The sequence below is a fragment of the Prionailurus bengalensis genome, chromosome B4, assembly GCF_016509475.1.
Source record: "Prionailurus bengalensis isolate Pbe53 chromosome B4, Fcat_Pben_1.1_paternal_pri, whole genome shotgun sequence".
Lineage (NCBI taxonomy): Eukaryota > Metazoa > Chordata > Mammalia > Carnivora > Felidae > Prionailurus > Prionailurus bengalensis.
The window spans coordinates 116,866,136-116,885,393 of NC_057358.1; the positions used below are offsets into that span (position 1 = coordinate 116,866,136).

At 36.0% G+C, this 19,258-nt stretch overlaps 1 protein-coding gene across 4 annotated transcripts in view; it reads right to left on the reverse strand.

Moving 5' to 3' along the window:
• NTN4 (netrin 4) overlaps window positions 1-19,258 on the reverse strand; it is a 124,141-nt gene that overhangs the window by 21,348 nt on the left and 83,535 nt on the right. For 2 of the 4 annotated variants that reach the window (XM_043562175.1, XM_043562174.1), the window contains exon 5: window positions 17,809-17,997. The exons of the other annotated variants lie outside the window; for them this stretch is intronic. In XM_043562175.1, coding sequence (XP_043418110.1) covers window positions 17,809-17,997 — 189 coding nt within the window. The remainder of the gene's footprint in view (window positions 1-17,808; window positions 17,998-19,258) is intronic. 4 annotated transcript variants of the gene reach the window in all.

Here is a 19,258-nt window from a genome sequence, read left to right on the forward strand (position 1 = left end):
TAACCATTTTCAACTGTAAAGTTCATCCCCATTGCATTTTATGTTTTCACATTACATGTGGAAGCTTACTGCTTCCTGAAAATGTGAAGCTCTTTCCTGCTCCGGTGCCCCTTGTTACACCTGCATTGCCTTTCCCACCTTGTCTGTCTGGATCTTAACATGTTTCCTTGTCTGGCTCCCTCCAGACAGTTTACCATGTTCTCCTCTGTGCTGCCTCTGTGTTTAGTATATACTTCTATTTTGTGTGTATCATAGTACATCATTATTTGTTTGTATACATGTTGCCCTTACTACCAGACTTTGGACTCATTGACAGATGCATCTTTATCTTCTTATTTTTGTTTTCCAGTCCCCAGAACAGTGTCTGGTATATGGAAGATGCCCACATTAGTATTTGTGGAATTGACCTGAAGGACATTCCAGGCAGTGGGAATCATATGTGAAAGGGCATGGCCTCCTTGGAGAGGATGAGAATTTTAGAATGTCCATTGAGTGGAAAGTAGTTGAAGCTGATGAAGCAGAAGAAAAAGTCAGAGTTAAGGTTGGAGCCAGATTGAGAAGGGCCTAACCCAAGAAGTTGATTTTTGTTCTATGGGTATAAAGAGACATAGGAAGTAACTCTTTCTTCCTTTCTTTCTTCTTTTAATGTTTATTTATTTTTGAGAGAGAGACAGAGTGCAAGTGGGGGAGGGACAGAGAGAGAGGGAGACACAGAATCCAAAGCAGGCTCCAGGCTCTGAGCTGTCAGCACAGAGCCTGACATGGGGCTCGAACTCATGAACTGTGAGATCATGACCTGAGCCGAAGTCGGATGCTCAACCAACTGAGCCATCCAGGCATCCCAGAAGTAACACTTTCAAAGAGCAGAATTATGACATGATTATGATTTAATTTTGAAGATACTTTGGTGGCATTGTGTGAAATAGTCTAGAGTAGGGAGAGACTGATAAGAAATGACAGAGAACAAGGAGCTGGACTAAGAGAGTAGATGTGGGAACAGGAGGAAAGGTTGGATGTGAAAAATCAATTTTTAGATTGAAATGATAGTATTTGGAGGTCATTTGAGGAGGAAGAAGAAACTGTTGAGCAACAAATAGAAATTGAGGAACATTTTAACATTTCTAGCTTATGAAAGTGGATGACTAATATTTCTATCATGTTAGCAAGGCATTGTTGATTTGTTATTTGTTCTTAATTAATTAATTACCTAGGAAAGTTATATAATATGTACCACAAAATGTACCAAAATGTATCAAAGTGCTATGTGATGATACTAAATGAGATCACATAATCCAATATAAACAGTGCATCATTTTGAGATGACTAAACCAATAGTTACTGCAATATTCAGTTCTAAGCTTGGTTCTTTTTTTTTAAGAAAAAATTTTTAAATATTTATTTATTTTTGAGAGAGAGAGAGAGAGAGCGAGAGGCAGAGGGGTAGAGACAGAGGGAGACACAGAATCTGAAGCAGACTCCAGGCTCTGAGCTGTCAGCACAGAGCCTGATGGGACTCAAACCTGTGAACTGTGAGATCATGACCTGAGCTGAAGTCGGATGCTTAACTGACTGAACTACCCAGACGCACCTAAGTCAGCTTGGTTCTTGACAGCAGATAAGGGAGCCAGAAGAAAGACGTCTTAGACTTCCACCTATTGTAATATATGGTTTTCCACTGTCACCATTATCTTTTACTCTAATAGAAAATTCAAGCCTTTTTAGGATTTGACCTCTGTGTACTACCATATACTTTAAAACTTACACACATTTCATGTGATTCTATCACATGTGCTGTGGATTTCTGTCAATGTGACTTTTTGCATAATTACAAGATAAAAATACCATTTGGAAACTATGCAGAACTAGCTCCAGGCAGATGGCACTGACACCTTTCACAGCATATTTTTCAAACTGCACACCAAGGCTTGCCTTGCATACCTCTCTCCTGAAGTTTGTGAAACAGTCAATATTTGACACATAATCTACATTTCTTATTTTCTTCCAAAATGGAAATATATTTTCATCTTGCTTGGGGGAAAAAAAGGTTCTGCTTAAATTCTGGTTGAGGTTCTGATTCTTCAACATATATTTCTCATTGGCTGTTGATTCTAAAGTGCAACCCAAGCACTTAACCTTTTACATATTCATTACGATGAATGTCAGTTACAACCCAGTTGGCATACCTAAATCCTTCCATCAGCTTTGTCTTCTTGTTGGAAGACAATAGAATAGTAAAGATTGAACTATTATCATATGCTGTCATTCTGAACTTATTTTTCTTTCATTATAATTTTTGGTGTGTACGGCTATGGTGAATTGTCCTTAAAAGCCAAAATGGTGGGGCGCATGGGTGGCTCAGTTGTTCCAGTCTTCAACTCTTGGTTTTGGCTCAGGTCATGATCTCACAGTTTGTGGATTTCAGCCCTGTGTCAGGTTCTGTGCTGACAGCATAGAGCCTGCTTTGGATCCCCTGTCTCCCTCTGTCTCTCTACTTCTCCCCCTCTCATGCTCTCTTTCTCTTAAAAATAAATAAACATTAAAAAAAAAAAAGATAAAATGGTGCTTTGAGTGGCAGCCAGATGGCCTGTCGAGGTATTAAATGATTCATTATTGGAATAATTTTCATCCCTCCCAAACCTTTTCCCCAAACCACTTGCCCACTGCTGCTCTCTAAACCAAATTGACAGAATAAAGTTATTAAAAATGTCATTTTAAATTCCTAAATAATGTCACAAGGTTTCTTTAATAATGCAAATGACCACTTTTAAATAATACATTCTGTAATGATGTGTCCTGTTATAAGAATACCTAAAATAATAATACAAAATATTCAAAACAGGTGAGGGAAATGGGTACTTTTACAAAAGATTTCATGACAGGTTCTTTTCAAATAACGAATATAAAATTGCTAGATATTATCCAAATTTTATTTACAGATATTTGTTTGCAGAAGTACATCTATTATGTGAAACACTGGCTCTCTATGAGCATTTGCAGAAAAGAGTTAGGACATGAGGCTGTTCTGGAGTAACTTCTACCAGAAAACATACTGTTCATGAAATAATGGATGAACACATTTTTAAATAACCTTGTTTATGTGTATGGCTCTGAAATTAATAATTGTTTTAATCACAATACAGCTTGATTGGAAATTGCCTGTAAGATCTTTTAGGAAGACAGAAAATAAAACAAAGGTGGTGTAATACAATTTGTAAGGGCACAAACTTAAAAGTCAGGCTCATGAGTCCAAATTCTGGTTTACGAGGGTGATTCTTTACAGGATTTTGTGAAATTAACCTCTTCAAGTTTCCCTTTTCTTATTGATGGAGCAAGATTAATAATACATATGCCATAGGGTTCCTGTATGAGGACTGAATGAGATATTGTATATATTTAGCAATGTATCAGGCAGTTAGTACATCAAATGCTCAGAGAATGACTGTTATTATCTGGCTGAAACATACTGGTTAAAAAAATTTTTTTTTATTAAGTAATCTCTGTGCCCAACGTGGGGCTCAAACTCATGACCCTGAGATCAAGAGTCATATACTCTACCAACTGAGCCAGTAGGGCATCATCAACATACTAGTTTTTAAAAGTCCACCATTCATTCACTAATTCACTCATTCATTCATTCATTCACACCTTTGCCAAAGAGTTTTTGAAGTTTAGTGTTAACATGAGCTTTGCTAGAACCTGAAGATATAAAGAGGAATACAGAGTCATAACTAGCTCTTCAGTGAATCAAGAGAGATATGCAAATAAATAATTACAGACAGTAAATGCTATATTGAGTAGCACCCCGCCCCACTGCCCCGGGGTGCATGGGAACACAGAGGAAACAGCAACAACTACCTTATTGCAGATATGGATTGTTTTTAAAAGAGATTTTAATAATTTGATTGGTTTCTAAAATATCCTGAAATTCCTCACTTTGCATCTGGGAGGAATTTGGTGGCAAACAGCTTTCTTGCCTACTTTGTCTTACAGAATTAGGTTAGCCTCCTATTACATGTTCCTTTCTTTGGATAAAATAAATTCATCTGCTCTTACTCTCCTTTTGTGGGTGAGAGCATATTGAAAAAGAGTATGTCATGATCCATGATCCTGCTGCTTATAGGGAGATATTGCACCATGTAATTTAGGACTAGAGTCCCAGCTGTGAATCTACATGAACATAATAAGTATGTAAACATGAGTACAAGATGGCCAGGGACAAAATGCGAGAGTTATGGCTTCCTTTCTTCTGATGAAGTTGCTAAAGCTTTCACTGTCTTCTCTCTTTATTTCCACCTTCACCACAACTCCAGAAGTCATTTGCACATCTTTCATTCAGAGAGTGGTCCACGATGCCAAGCTTACTGCAGAAACAACTAGTTGAGTTCAGCATCGTACACCTTTAAAAAATTGCCAGGACTCCTTACTATTACCTGATGGCTGTAGCTTTTGCTATTCTGCTAGTAAAAGCTACGCTGGGAGCAAAACACCCTCAAAGTATTTGCTCCTGATTTAGCTTTTCTAAAAACAGAACTCAAAGTTCAAGGCCCTCAGCTGGGAAAGCAGCAGCTTGTCAAAGGCTTTCACCACTGCCCAGTAGCCACTCCTTCAGCAGAGCCTCCCAGCCTCCCAACACCATCTTCCCCTGAAAAGGCCAAGGCCCTACATAATTTCTGATGGGGAATTTTAAATATCAAAATCATTTCAAAAGCTGCCCAGCTGCCTGCCGAGGTTCTTAGAGGGAACTGGAGCTATGACCAAGACAATGACTGAGAGGTAGCTCTAAACAGAAAAGAGGCAGTATGATTTGTTACTACTGTATCAAGTGTGCAGTTAAATTAATATAAAATTAAGTCTTCTACCTTTTTGGGTACTGCTTTCTCCTTTTACTATCAATTATTTTTGCTAGTGGACAAACAGGTATAGGAAAATAAAGAAAACATTATAAACAAAGGTTATTGCCCATTTTTTAAATTCATCCTTTATATATGATATGCATTGTGTTCAAAGATAGCTAGTTTAACAATATTCAAGATGAATATTAATTAGAAATAAAATTATATGCTAGAATAAATCTAATAAAACAAATTAAGACTTGCCTTTCACTTACTGAAATGCAATGTCTCTTGAGTTATTGTACATCACACAGTGAAAGAAATCCAATGCTTTAAGAAAAAGTAAGGTATTTAAGTATATTTCCTGGGTTTTCTATATACTTTAAATGAGTAATGCAAATAAATACAAAAGACATACCCTTTATTTTTAATGCTTTACTATGTGACCACTACTCAGACCCTCAATTTGATTTCTGTATCATTCTTTTCCTGTTTACTAGTTGTAACTGAGCCAGTTACTATTTATTCCTGGGTATATCTAAAAGATCTTAGATGGCTAAATAGCTAATTTTATTTTCCTGGGTTGCTACTTCAGTTAAAACTGCAGAAAGTACTTTTGAGTGTAGAGATACATTTTGTTACAGGAAGACTTTTAAGTATAATTGTACACACGGTATTTTGCTTTGAGGAATTTGGTTATATCAAACATCATTATCTTTTTGTTGAAGAAAGTCTTCTGTATTTCCATTCTACTCAGCCACCATCTAACCAAGTGCCTAGCCAGGAACTGTAGTCAACCCTAACTCCTTTTTCTTTTGGATAAAGAATGCTTACTGACCCCATCTGTCTTCTCCTTTCAACTGATGTGGTTCATCCCTGCTAAAATCTATCATGGTACCCTTTTCTTCATAACACTTATTATAGTTTTAAATTACATATTTACTTGGATAAATTTATTTATAGTCTGTTTCCATGGAATTAGGGACTCTGTTTTATTGTATATATACAGTGAATAGGATGGGACTGCCACCTAGTAAGATTTACTGGTTAAGTAAATCTGTTTGAGTTTTTAAAAAATGGATGAATTATAGTCACTTAATGAATATTTGTTAATGATTGATGGTCTTTTGGCCTCCAGTTTAATCTCTTTATGATTTTTCACCTCCCTGCTATCTATATAGTACACTGTGAAGGCCCAGAAGGTAGAAACCACATCTTTTCATCTCTGTATCCAAAGAGATGAATGGCCTAGGACCATGCTGAACCATTTTAGTGATTCAATCTTTGTTGAATGAATGTGCCTTGGAATGAGTGACAGCCATGAAATATGTTTTGATGAATCTCCTAAAAGGGTCATATTATTTCTTTTATAGGTTTTTAGTATTTTAGCACCACAGCATTGCAATCCTAAGATACTAGAAATAGAACACACACACACACACATACACACACCCCAAATCCAGAGAAAACTGAAATGGTTAAACAGAACAGATTATTCTGAATTTTCCTAGTGCAAGACGGTTCCCTACATTTAATGCTTCACTCAGTCAAATTTTATTATTTATTATTTGTGATAAAAGTTCTTTATTCCAACTCTGTAGGGGACATTCCCCACCCATAAATGCCTTTCACTGGCAGTGAATTTTTTTTTCACATTAATCAATCTTTTTTCCTCACTTTCATCCAATTATATCTAATTACAACTCTTTGTTCTAGGGCAGTAAATTACGTTTTGCTGCTCCCTATGTCCCCTTACACCCTTTGAGTGTTTGAAGAAAGTTGTTGTATTCTTCTTGAGCAGTTTCCTAGTTGAGTTGAGACTATTTAGCCTCTTTCATATTTGTTCATTAGTATCTCTGTTTTCTTGATTGTTGTGTTGGCCCATGTGGAACACTCTTCAGTTAGCTCCATCTTTCCTGTACGAAGATTCCTTAAAATAAATGCAGCTCCTGAAGTTCAAACTTTACATGGCAATGTATGATAATACATTTTTTCAAGAGGTTAAGGCCTTTAAAAACTATATTTGGTTCTAATACATATGTTCACTCATTTCTGCACTTAAAAACTCATTTTGTTTTCATCCACCAGACCACAGTGTAGAATCAAGTTCTTGAGATCTCTGTGTGTATTTGGATCAGTCTTTAAGGTCAGACAAACCTGGATTCAAATCCCAGCCCTGCCTCTGACCAGCTGTGTGAAGTTGAACAAATTATATAATTAACTTAAGCCTCAGTGTCCTCATTTGTAAAATATAAAAGTCACCACCTAACTCCTAAAGATTGCTAAATGAGGTAAGTTATGTAAATTGCCCAGCACAGTATCTGGCCCATAGTAGCCATTCAACAAATGCTACTTCTCTTCTTTGTACCCTATCTAATTTTGTCCAGGCTTTCTGAGAGTTTTGATATTTCATAATTATTTGCCTGATTATTTATTGCTTGTCCTCATGAAACACAGAATGGTGTATTGTTTATTTATTCAGTGAATTACACTTTCTGTTTTGGAAACATCGTAGAGAATCTCATGATCTCTCCCACTTCTCTTCCCAAATTTGACTGACTTTTATTATTCATCAGTTCATAAAATTTCTCCTTTTTGAGGGGTGATTTTAATTTATGTCATTTGATCTTTTTAAGGGATAGTCCAAGTATGATTACTACATTATGATATATGTATTTTTCTCTATCTTTTCCATTTCTTAACCCTCTGGTTTTACATCCTAGATTTTTTTAAAGTTGACATTAAAGTTTCCCAACTATGATTGCCAAGTGACTGGTTCTATTTAAAGTTTTCAAAAACAGTTACTTCATATTGATTCTATGCTGAAATCATTCACAGTTGCTTTCAGCATAAAACAGGAATGTCTAAGTTGTTTATATGACATAAAATGGACTCATGTGGTTTTGCTGAAACTGTAATTTGAAAGAAAAAGCCCACTAAGCTACTATAGGAAGAGACTTTAATGACCCTTGGGAAACAATCCTTTTCTGATACGGACTGGAACACAGGTACAACAATGAAAAGTGGGGAAGTGCTATGGGCTCCTAAATGTGGTAAGGTATCTGGATTTAATTATTTAAAAATTTTTACTTCTGATACAATTTGAAGGGAAAGTATAACCATCCTAGAGGTAGAATGAAATAATTAATAAATAGAGGTACAAGCAAGCAGACAAACACAGAAATTCTTCTTGGGAGCATGATGAGAGGGTGATATTTGAGTTGACTGTGAAGGATGGAAAGACAGTCTGCAGCAAGAGAGTCACCCATTCTAGACACTGTGTTTCCATCAGTTGAGCAGTTTTCACCTAAGACAGAAAGAAGAAAAGGAGAAGAAAAAAAGCAAGAAGGAAAAAAAGATAGATTTGGATGGATGACTGAGCTCTTTACAAAGATAGCTGGCTAGTCAGGGTAACGGTAACCAAGTAACAAAATGGTATCTTGGTAAACACTTGGTTTGGGTTTTAGGGCAGAAGGACCAAGTTTATTTTTGTTCACTCTTTGCTGAAAGGCAACAGACTACATTTATTTTGGACCGCCAGAGAGGAAGGAAGGGCATGTCAGTTTTTCAAGAGGTTGTTTACTTTGACAGGGAATAAATTCTGCTTTCTTTTCCATTTGCTGATTTTTCTTTAAATATGGAGAGAGACGATGCAATAGTTAAAAATATGTCATAACATAAAAGCCAAAAATTTATTGTAAAGGAACTAACTGGCCGTTTCCTAAAACAAAGAGCTATCCTATTCTTTAAAAAACATTTTTTTTTAATGTTTATTTATTTTTGAGAGAGAGAGACAAGAGTGTAAGCAGGGAAGGGGGAGAGAGAGGGAGACAGAATCCGAAGCAGGCTCCAGGCTCTGAGCTGTCAGCACAGAGCCTGACACAGGGCTTGAACTCACAGACCAGCTCATGACCTGAGCTGAAGTTAGGCGCTTAACTTACTGAGCCACCCAGGTGCCCCAAGAGCTATCCTATTCAATAAGTCATTTCTTCAAACATCTATTTCAAACCATGTGTTGTATGGGAACATGTGTGTGTATGTAAGGGAAATTTTCTGTAGAGAGGTGTCATAGAATAGCTGTCAATATTTCACACCCAATTTCCCATGAATCTAACATTTAAGATATTCTTTGGTGTTAAAAGGTGGGGGGGAGAATGGGGCTTCATGAAGAACTACATTCAACGATTAAATCCAACACAATAACATAGTAGTTTAGTGCACGTTCTGAAATATGTAAATACAGAAGTAAAAGTAAATTGTCAATGTAGTGGTAAGTTAATTTTATTATAAATTCCAGTCTTATTACACAATAATGAACTCTAAAATATGAGGTACTTATGGTAAATCAATGTATATACTATGAACAAGAGGGAGTTCTCTGAATGGAATTGCTAGATATTTATTTGGAAACTGTTACATGAAAAACAGGTATCTTAGAAATCTGCCATAATTTTTTTTTTTGAGAAAAGCAGAGGTTCTAAGTTAGACATTCTTAAGAGGGAAAGATAAGTGACATGAAAGCTTTTGATCATTTATATCTATCATTGAGTCAGGAAAAATGTCTAGTCAAGAGTTTTAGTAATCCTTTAGGATTTTCTGTCAGAGTTATGGCTAATTCAGTGAGCAGATTGAGTTATAGATGATTATTAGCTCAAAATCTTTCATTCAAGGATGGAAGTGAACAGAGCGCACATTAGAAACAATGGTATATGTAATGGTTCTCAATTGCTGGCCAGGAAACCAAAAGGCTGAATCAGAATCACCAACCTTGCTTTTAAAGACAAAAACAAAAACAAAAACAAAAACAAAAAACAGATATCTGCCCCAGATCCCTGTTGGAGATTTTGATTCAGAAGATCTAGGGAAAGGCTCAGAGAGTTTATATTTTCAGTAAGTGCTCCCAAGTGATTCTGATCCATACACGGGTTGGGGAACCAATGACTAGATTGGAGTAGTGCTTGAGATCAGAGAAAGAAGCTGTGAAGGTGGAGGCAAGACTTCTTTCCAAGGAGGGAAACCATTCCACTTGTGGTATAGAGTATGAGTCTATTTGAGTTCCTGATTTGAAAATGATCTGATAGCTTGAAATTGGCCTTGGGGGAAATACTTAAACCATAGAAATTGACCAATGCTATAAATCTGGGCATTTTCCCTCCCTAGAAAGCTAGCACACCACAGTTCAGTGAGGTCATTCTCATGTTTTTAATATGTCTGCCAAAGGAAAATCTACTTAGGTGATAGGATACAACAGGTACATAAGTGACATTCAATATTTCAAGTGAGTTACTCTAAAAGAGACTGCTCTTTTAAAACATAGAGACAGTGTTCTTCAAAGTATCTTAGTACACAGTGATAATTATATTTTCCATTTTACTTCTGTACTTTAGCAACCAGCTGGTCTGAGCCTCCATTCTCCTCTCAACTCTAGATTCAGCTGGAGAGATTCACATTTTCCCTTGTGTTTACAGACCTTAAATGCACTGTCCTTTACATTTTTTTTTTCTGAGTTGTAGAAATAAATTTAGTTCCAATGATCTCTACTAGTCTTAAAAAAACAAACATCTCTAGAATCCTCAAAGTGCTTTCTTGGCTATGGAAATGTGTTGTTGATTGTGTCCCACAGTTGATCCTACTTAAGATTGTAATAAAGAGGAAGCGAGAACAGAGATGATTTAATTATAAATCTATTGGCCAGTAGATTTGGTTTAGAGCTCTTTTTATTCAGGTCTGATGAATTTATTACCATCAACTAAAAAATGTATATGTAAGGACAATAGCATTCAGCATAGAGCTTGTCAGGAGAGTGGAAGGGAAAAATAGCCTGGAACATCAATGGAGCCAATAAATCCTTGGCTTATTTGGCAGAGAGTTAGCTACCTAACTGTGAACAGAGTCTCAAGATTAATGTCACCAGTATTTGTTGGATGGAAAAATGTGTCCAGGTAAGTATTCTGTTAAGTGTATATATATGTAATCTGTGAGGAAGAATAACATCAGTTCATTTTATTTTCTAGATCAACTCATTGAAGTCAACAAAGGCAATCATTGATTAGAAAGTAGTACAAATATTGTGTTTCAGTACTTTTAGAGGAAAAAATAAAAACAGCCACCAAAGAAGTATCAGAGGCATCTCTTCAAGGAAGTCTTCCCTTAATTGCTTTCACTCTACCCTACACTCTCTCTAAGAAGCTTTATGTATCCCTTTCATTGCATTTGCTCATATAGTGGGGATAATAGTACCAACATCAAACAGCTTTTGTGGAAGTTAATACATATACAAAGGCTAATACATATACAGCCTTTTGAACAGTAAACAGAGAATAGTAGGCACTCAATAAATGTCAACTATTATTTATTATATCATCACCATCACCACAGTATATTGAAATAATCTGTTACTTAAATTTCTCCCCATTTAGAATTAAAGATCTCTTAGGGAAGACCTTTTTATCTTTACAGACCTAGTGCTTACTGCAATGCCTGGCATAGAGGAGGCACTCTGTAAGTGTTTCCTGAGCTAAACTGAGGTATAATTTATATACTTCTAGTAAATTTTGTCTGGGCTGCTGCCTCAGGTTTTCAGTGGTTCCAGCTCCTGAGAAGATAACTAGGAAATAAGGGAGAGATGTTTTCATAAATCATCTCTGGAAGTCCAACAGACTATATTGCCCTGCTTTACTTAATATTCTGTTTGTGATTATTTCACTGATGGAAATAGAAGGTTTACTATTTCCTTGATATACAGTTGTAGGCTCTAGCACTTAGAAATGAGGAAGAAATATACAGAAGGAATATTCTAGGATATATCTTCCCAAGTGAAGTCTTTCCATAGATATGTCACTATATAATAGCGGTATTTTCCAGCATTTTCCAATATGAGGCATAGCTTGAGCATAGCACAGTAACAAAAAGAAAACAAAACAAAAATTTTAAAAGGTATTTATCTTGGCTCCTTAGACACTCTGTAAGAAAAGCATTCTTTGGTTAAATCTGAGAGACACACCTCAAAGTTTTATAGGAGGTTTATAATGAACATTATTAGCATATGAAATGCTTGGAGAAATCCTGAATAAGTACTTGATTAATTCATCATTTCTTAAATTTTGAAAGTCATAGAAAAAATTTTCCTTATCTAATTCCTATTGACATCTCATGGAGTTAGTGTTGCATGAATCAAACTTTGGAAAATGCTGCACTATGGAAAAATATTCATCCAGATATCTATTTTTTAATCAGTACATCTCTATGTAATTCATTTTTATAAATTCTAAGTTCATATGCATACAAATAGAAATGCAAATCTTGGCTAACTTGGATGTTCTGGGAATGGTAGGATGTTCTAGCCAACTTAATTGTAGAGTAAGTGCTAAGATGCATTTAACCTTTGTTGAAAAGCATTCTGAGTGTGCCTGGCTGGCTCAGTTGGTAGAGACTCATGTTCTTGGGGTTGTGAGTTCAAGCCCCACATTGGGTGTAGAGATTACTTAAGAATAAAATCTTAAAAAGACAGAGAGAGAGAGAGAGAAGAGAAGCATTCTGAAGCAATCTTAAACTTTAGTATGATACAGTCATCTGGGAATTTTGTTAAAGTGCATATTTGGTTCATTAGGTCTGGGATGGGATAAGAAGTTCTCTATTTTCTAATCAGCAACTGAATGATGCCAACGGGGCTGGCCTATGATGGACCACACACTGAGTTGCAGGTTACTTTTCCGCCTTGGTAAGCACAGTAGAATAAATATAATAAAATTGTTATTTTGAATAACATTGTACATGTTGATATAAGCACACACTGAGATAGTTTAAATTTTTTAATATCATATCATAATATTGACTTGTTTTCTTGATACGACCTTCCTCAGAAAAGTAGGAACTAATGGGGGGAAAGTTCTAGTTACAGCAATATCTCTATCAGCATCTAGCATGAAATCTGGTACACTGTAACGTTAGTAAATGTTATCATATTAGTAAACTTATCATAAACTTTGTCAAAGTTAATTACTCTGAAGGTGGTACATAGACACATCTGTTAAGGAGATAGTCGATGATATGAAAATATTACTAGATAAAAAAATGAAAACTCTGCCAAACATGTTGACAATCAAACAATACATTATGGAGAGTATGAAGGTAGAGAAAAGAACTGCATGTACGAATAAGTATTGGGAGTTCCCCCTGGTTCAGAAAAGTTGAGAGAAGAACAGAAAGAATAATATTCTAGAAGAAGGTGCCAGTAAAGAAATCCATGCTAGGGAAGTTGACACAGATATCTTGTCCCAAACATATGCCAGAATAGCCATAAAATGAATGGAGATATGCTTTCCTCAGCTGTCTAATCAGTGGATCAGGGGGCTGTCCGGAGAAGGAAAGAAGGAAATATGGATCTTCCCTACTAATCCATCTACCACCTACAATTACGCTAGAAGGACTAAATTGGTATCAGTTATTTTCATAACTTCCTTACTTGGTGCATTAAATACTATGAAGGTATTTGTTTAGGAGTGATTAGCAATTTCACTTAGCAGTAGTATTTTCTATCTTTCAGTCTTTCAGAATCTCATGACAACTTAAAGAGTTGAGTAAGTCAGGCAAATATGTTCTAAATACCTCATAATATTTCAGGTTTTTAAAAAATGTATTAATGTGGTCTTGATGGCGTTTTCACTGAAATGGCTTTGGTGCTTTATTTAGGTCTTCTAATACTTAGATAATGCCTATAAATATCAACTTGGTAGGGCCCAGGAAAAATTATGCTAAATGATATTTATTGGTTGACTTTCAACCACTTGTGGGTAGTGCAGTCAGCTCCATCTCACTGTCAAAGATGAGGACACCAGGCAACCACACATATTTTCTACTATTCTCATTCCCTTTTGTGTTGTTGCCTTCCCCCCTCTTTCTTGCCTTTATGGCCATTCTGAATTTTTTTCAGTTCTCAAAGTATGTTATGTTCTTTGTCCTTCTGTTCCATTTTGGCTCTGGTTGTTTTCTCCACTAGGAATAAACTTAACTGTGCTATGTTGATTCCTATTAAACTTCAGGCCTCAGGTTTTATATCAAAACTCAAAACATTCAACTTGTTTTTTTAATTAATTTTTTAAAGTTTATTTGTTATGTAGAGAGAGAGAAAGTACACGCAGAGAAGGAACAGAAAGAGAGGGAGAGAATCCCAAGCAGGCTGCACACTGTCAGCACAGAGCCTGATGCAGGCTTGAACTCACGAACTGTGAGATCATGACCTGAGCCAAAACCAAGAGTCAGATGCTTAACCAACTGAGCCACTCAGGCACCCCAAAACATTCGACTCTTGTTAAATGCTCCTCCTATGAGCTCCCTCCACACTCTCTAACACAATACTGAGCATACTTATGTGATCTAACATACATGTGCACACATACATGCCACTATTTGCTTACATAAACAGACATATATACTTTTACACAAATTCTCACATAAATAGACACTGTGAAAAGACTGTGTCTCTCTTATGTGTTGTTAGTTTTAGCTACATTCTCACATTTTGCTTATGTTTTTATAGAACTTGTAGTTTGGGGACCAAAACCTGTAAATTCTTTTTTTTTTTTTGTACAAGTCTCTAAAAGAGTTGTATAAGTTAAGTAGTGATCATTAACAAGGAGTCACTTTTTAACTAATCTCCTTTTTCATGATCTTTTTGTAAAATTCTGAATTTAAAATTCTAGGATTTAAAAAGCTCTCTAGGATTTAAAAAGCTAGAGCTGGCAACCTTTTTATATTTTGTAAGAATATGAGCCATAGCTTGAACATAACACAGTAACAAAAAGAAACAAAACAAAAATTTTAAAAGGTATTTATCTTGGCTCCAGGTCTGCCAATAAACCTTTTATATTTCTTTAAAAAAATTTTTAATGTTTATTTATTTTTGAGAGAGAGAGAGAGAAAGAGAGTGCGTGTGTGCAAGCTGGGGAAGGGTAGAGAGAGAGGGAGACACAGAATCCGAAGCAGGCTCCAGGCTCTGAGCTGTCAGCACTGAGCCTAATGAGAGGCTTGACTCACAGACTGCGAGATCATGTCCTGAGCGCAAGTCCAATGCCTAACCAACTGAGCCACTCAGGTGCCCCAAACATTTTCTATTTCTATTTTTAATGGTTAAAGAACTTGTTTAGTTCCCTGATGTGTCCCTAGCTCTTGGCACTCAATAGGCACTCAATATATATGCATTGAATGTTTGAATGAACAAATATATGTTAGGTACATTGTACAACATAGTGTTTCAAGTCAATGCTATTTAATAGTATCTTTGAAAACGTATTTGAAAATGTTCCCCATTGGGGTGCCTGGGTGGCTCAGTTAGTTAAGCATCCAACTCTTGATTTCAGCTCAGGTCATGATGTCATGTTTGTGAGTTCAAGCCCCATGTCAGGCTCTGAGCTGAGTGTGGAGTCTGCTTGGGATTCTCTTCCCCCCTCTCTCTCTGCCCCTCCCTTGCTTTCTCTCTTTCTCTCTCTCTCTCAAAATGAGTAAATAAACTTTTTTTAAAAAGCAATAAAAAAGGAAAAATGTTGCCTGTTGTCCAACAAGAGAGTTACCTTATCTAAGTTACTCAATGATAAATTCCTTTTCTATATTATTTGCTTAGTAGTTAGTACATTCTCATTTTTGGACATTTCTACTAATGGTCTGAGGATATGCAATACACATATATAAATATCTATCTATTATATATTTTTAAATATATATCTTTTCTTTTTAAACTTTTATTTTTAAGTAATTTCTATACCCAACGTGGGGCTTGAACTAACTCATGACCCTGAGATTAAAAGTAGCATGTTCAGGGCACCTGGGTGGCTCAGTGGGTTAAGTGTTCAATTTCAGTTCAGGTCATGATCTCACAGTTCATGGGTTCGAGCCCCACATAGGGCTCTGTGCTGACAGTTCAGAGCCTGGAGCCTGCTTCAGATTCTGTCTCCCTGTCTCTCTGCCCCTCCCCTGCTTGTTCTCTGTCTCTCTCTGTCTCTCTCTCTCTCTCAAAAAAGTGAATAAACATTAAGAAAAAAAAAAGAGTCGCATGTTCTAGAGACTAAGCCAGCAAGGCACTGGTCTATCTATTTAACTATATCCTGTAGAAAATGGTATTAGGACTGAATATATTGTGAGTCTAAGCAATTTTATAAGCAGACCCTTCATTGAGCACTTGGGGCTGGGTCTTTATTTTATTTCCCAAGGTACTGTGGATTTTAAAGATGTAATTATCTTTGACATAAAGTGTTTTAAATCAATAAAGAGTAGAAATTCTGTAGCATTATTTCCCACCTTCTATCTTATAGGACAATAATAGCTATTATAATGCTAGTTTCCATTTCTTGAGAGCTTTCTATAAAGGCAATGTGCTAAATAGTTTACATACTTTATTTTATATAATTCTCATTACCACCCTATGGGGAGAAAAAAAAATCAAAATCCAAACAGCTTTAATAGCTGGCATAAGATCACATAACCATAAGGATCAGGGAAAGCTTCTATTCCAGATCTGTTCAAAACCTATTCAAATGAAAGGAGCAGGAGTAAAACGGAATTCTCAGAGAAATATTAAGATGCAAATCTAAATTTTGGGCTCAATGTTGAAAGTGAGCTGTGCCACCTTCTGTCTTCTACAATTTAAGAGAGAAAGCTTGTAACAAGCAAGAGCACTCAAATTTCATGTAGATATCTCCTGTCTGATGTTAAAAATATGTATTTTTCAAGAACAATAGAATTTTTTTTCCTTTAAATTAAAAAAAGGCAAGATTTTAAATGATTGTTTCCTATTGTATTGCTCCCTTCCTGTCACTGTTTTTGAGCCAGTGACATGGAGTCCTTGGTGGGGAAAGGAAATGCATGATCATCAATCTCCATTAACAGTCTTGAGTGGTTTTTGTCGTCTAATAATTTCTGAGTTGATAGATGTATAGCTACTCATGTAGTTAGATGAGCTATTCATCCACATTGGACATCTCCTTAAGCTCTGACTGTGCCCTTCAGAGTCACATGTTTCAGATAATGTCTCATTAATTGAGCAGATCTTTTAAATTCTACCCTTTTTTCATATAAACGTCTTCTTGGAATTATGCTAACAAAAAAGCAAAATCCATTTTATGGTGTTTTGGGGAAGAGTAGGGGATTATTGTTATGTTCTAAATTAGTCTGTAATACAGGGGTACATTAAGGCAGTGTCAACCAAAGTATATTCATAATGATATGAAAACCTGTGGTTTTTCAGGTTTCACATTTGCTGTAGAGATGAAGCTAGAATGACCCAAGTGCAGATAATAACTCTTTATTTCATCAGTTTGAGTTCACTTATTGTCTAAGTCCTACTCATATATTTAGTCTTAAGATAATTTTACAAGAAAAGAAAACACTTTTCTTGGTAATCTCTGTACCAAATGTGGGGCTTGAACTCATGATCCCAAGATCAAGAGTCACATGCTCTACAAACTAAGCCAGCCAGCATCCCCTTAAAAAATTTTTAAAGGGCACCTGAGTGGCTGGGTCAGTTGAGTGTCGGACTTCGACTCAGGTCATGATCTCACAGTTCCTGAGTTCAAGCCCCACATCGGGCTCACTGCTGTAAGCACAGAGCCCTCTTCAGATCTTCTGTCCCTCCCCCACTGATGCTCTTTCAAAAATAAGTAAAACATTTAAAAATTTATTGTAAATATATCTTTCTTTCAGCATCCTTTTTTTTTAATCTTGGGTCATCTAGTTTTCCAAAATGTGATGCTATGGGAAAAAATTTTACTTCATGCAGAGTGATAAAGGAGATTATTTTTATGAAGTTGAAAGTTCATGCCTTTTATCAATGAAGAAACGAACTAGTGTATGTGAGTGTATTGTCTGAGAATTTCATGACCTCTGTCCCATGGATCAGCATATAAAAGATGGAAAGATTCATCTCTTTTGTACAAAGCAAGTTTTTTTTTTTTTTTTTTTTTTCAGTAACCACTAGTTGACTTACTTTTGCAAGCATCTGGAGCAGAAAAAGGTCTCCGGAGGTCCCGGTAGAAGCCTGGCTTACATCGCTGGCAATGCTGACCTTCTGTGTTGTGCTGACAGTCATTGCAGACACCCCCACTACGATTACCTGATGCCTCCCACACCTTAATGTCAAAGTGACAGGCATCAGCATGCCCATTGCACTTGCAGGCTGAGGGGGGAAAAAGGCATGGGAGGAAACCAAATAATTAAAAATAAAACAACAGGTTCTCTAATATTCAGGCAGTTAAAAATAGGGTAAGCTGATTGCTAATTTTTTAATTCAAATATAATTAACATATAGTGTTATTTTTAAAAATTTATTTTTAGTTTTTTAAATAGTGCATATTTTCACAGTACATGCTCAAAACATATAAAGTATATAAAAGGCAGACAATGAGAACTCTAGTATCCCTATCCCTGTGTATCCTGTCCTCCCTATTTTTAACAGGTTACTACTTTTTTTTTCAGTTTCTTGTGTATCCTTCCAGTGTTTCTTTGTAATTTTTAATTAAAAAATAATTAAGTTTTGGGATATGCCTGAAAGTCAGCAAGGCATAGATCCATCTCCTTAGGCAGAGATGTTACTGTTTCCTTAGCAACTGGGGTTGACATTTATTGTGGAAAAACTATTTGAGTGGCTACCCATTTCCTCCCCCCTTTAATGGTAACACTTCACAATTTCTATTCCTGCTGCTTCCCAAGGACCAGAGTCATCACTGTGGGTCCCCTGACCATGCTTAGAAAACTCCACATTGTCAGGCATTATTTGAAAATGAAATTCATATTGCAGATACAGGTCTGAATTCATGCTCACTGAGAAGCCTAGAAGGAACCTTATGGGGACAGGGATTAGGAATTTGTCAGGTAGATTGATTTGTCTTTCATGAAGTACTATTCCTTAGCTATTGATGTACTGGTGAGTACAAGATAGTTTCCTATAGAAGCCTGAATTTTTTTTAGAGAAGAGACCCACATTGTTTCTTTTGTAACAATTTCTCTAAGTCATTTATAATATCAATAGCACCACGTGACAAGTCTCTGTGTTCTACAGGTCTTTAGATACGCAGTTGGTGTCTGTGGAAAGGACCAGGAATGGCACTCTAGGAATTTAGGAGAAATTCTTTAGATTCTTTTGATGAGTGATTTAGAATAAGAATGCAGACATTTTCGTGGACGTCAACCCGTGTTTGTGCTATTGTTTTTTCATTGTTTCCTTGATGTGTTGTTATGATATTTTGACCAGATTCATAATCTTTAAAAAGCATAATATAAGATAATTCAGGATTTATGCCTAGAGGAAATCCTTTACTTTTCCTAGAAACTAAATAAATCAATTATGATTCCAAATTATGTATGGGAAGAGACTTCCCACAATGTTACCCACGGTGCTTGCCTTTTAAATCCTTGTAAAATTGAAGTTTGTGAGTATA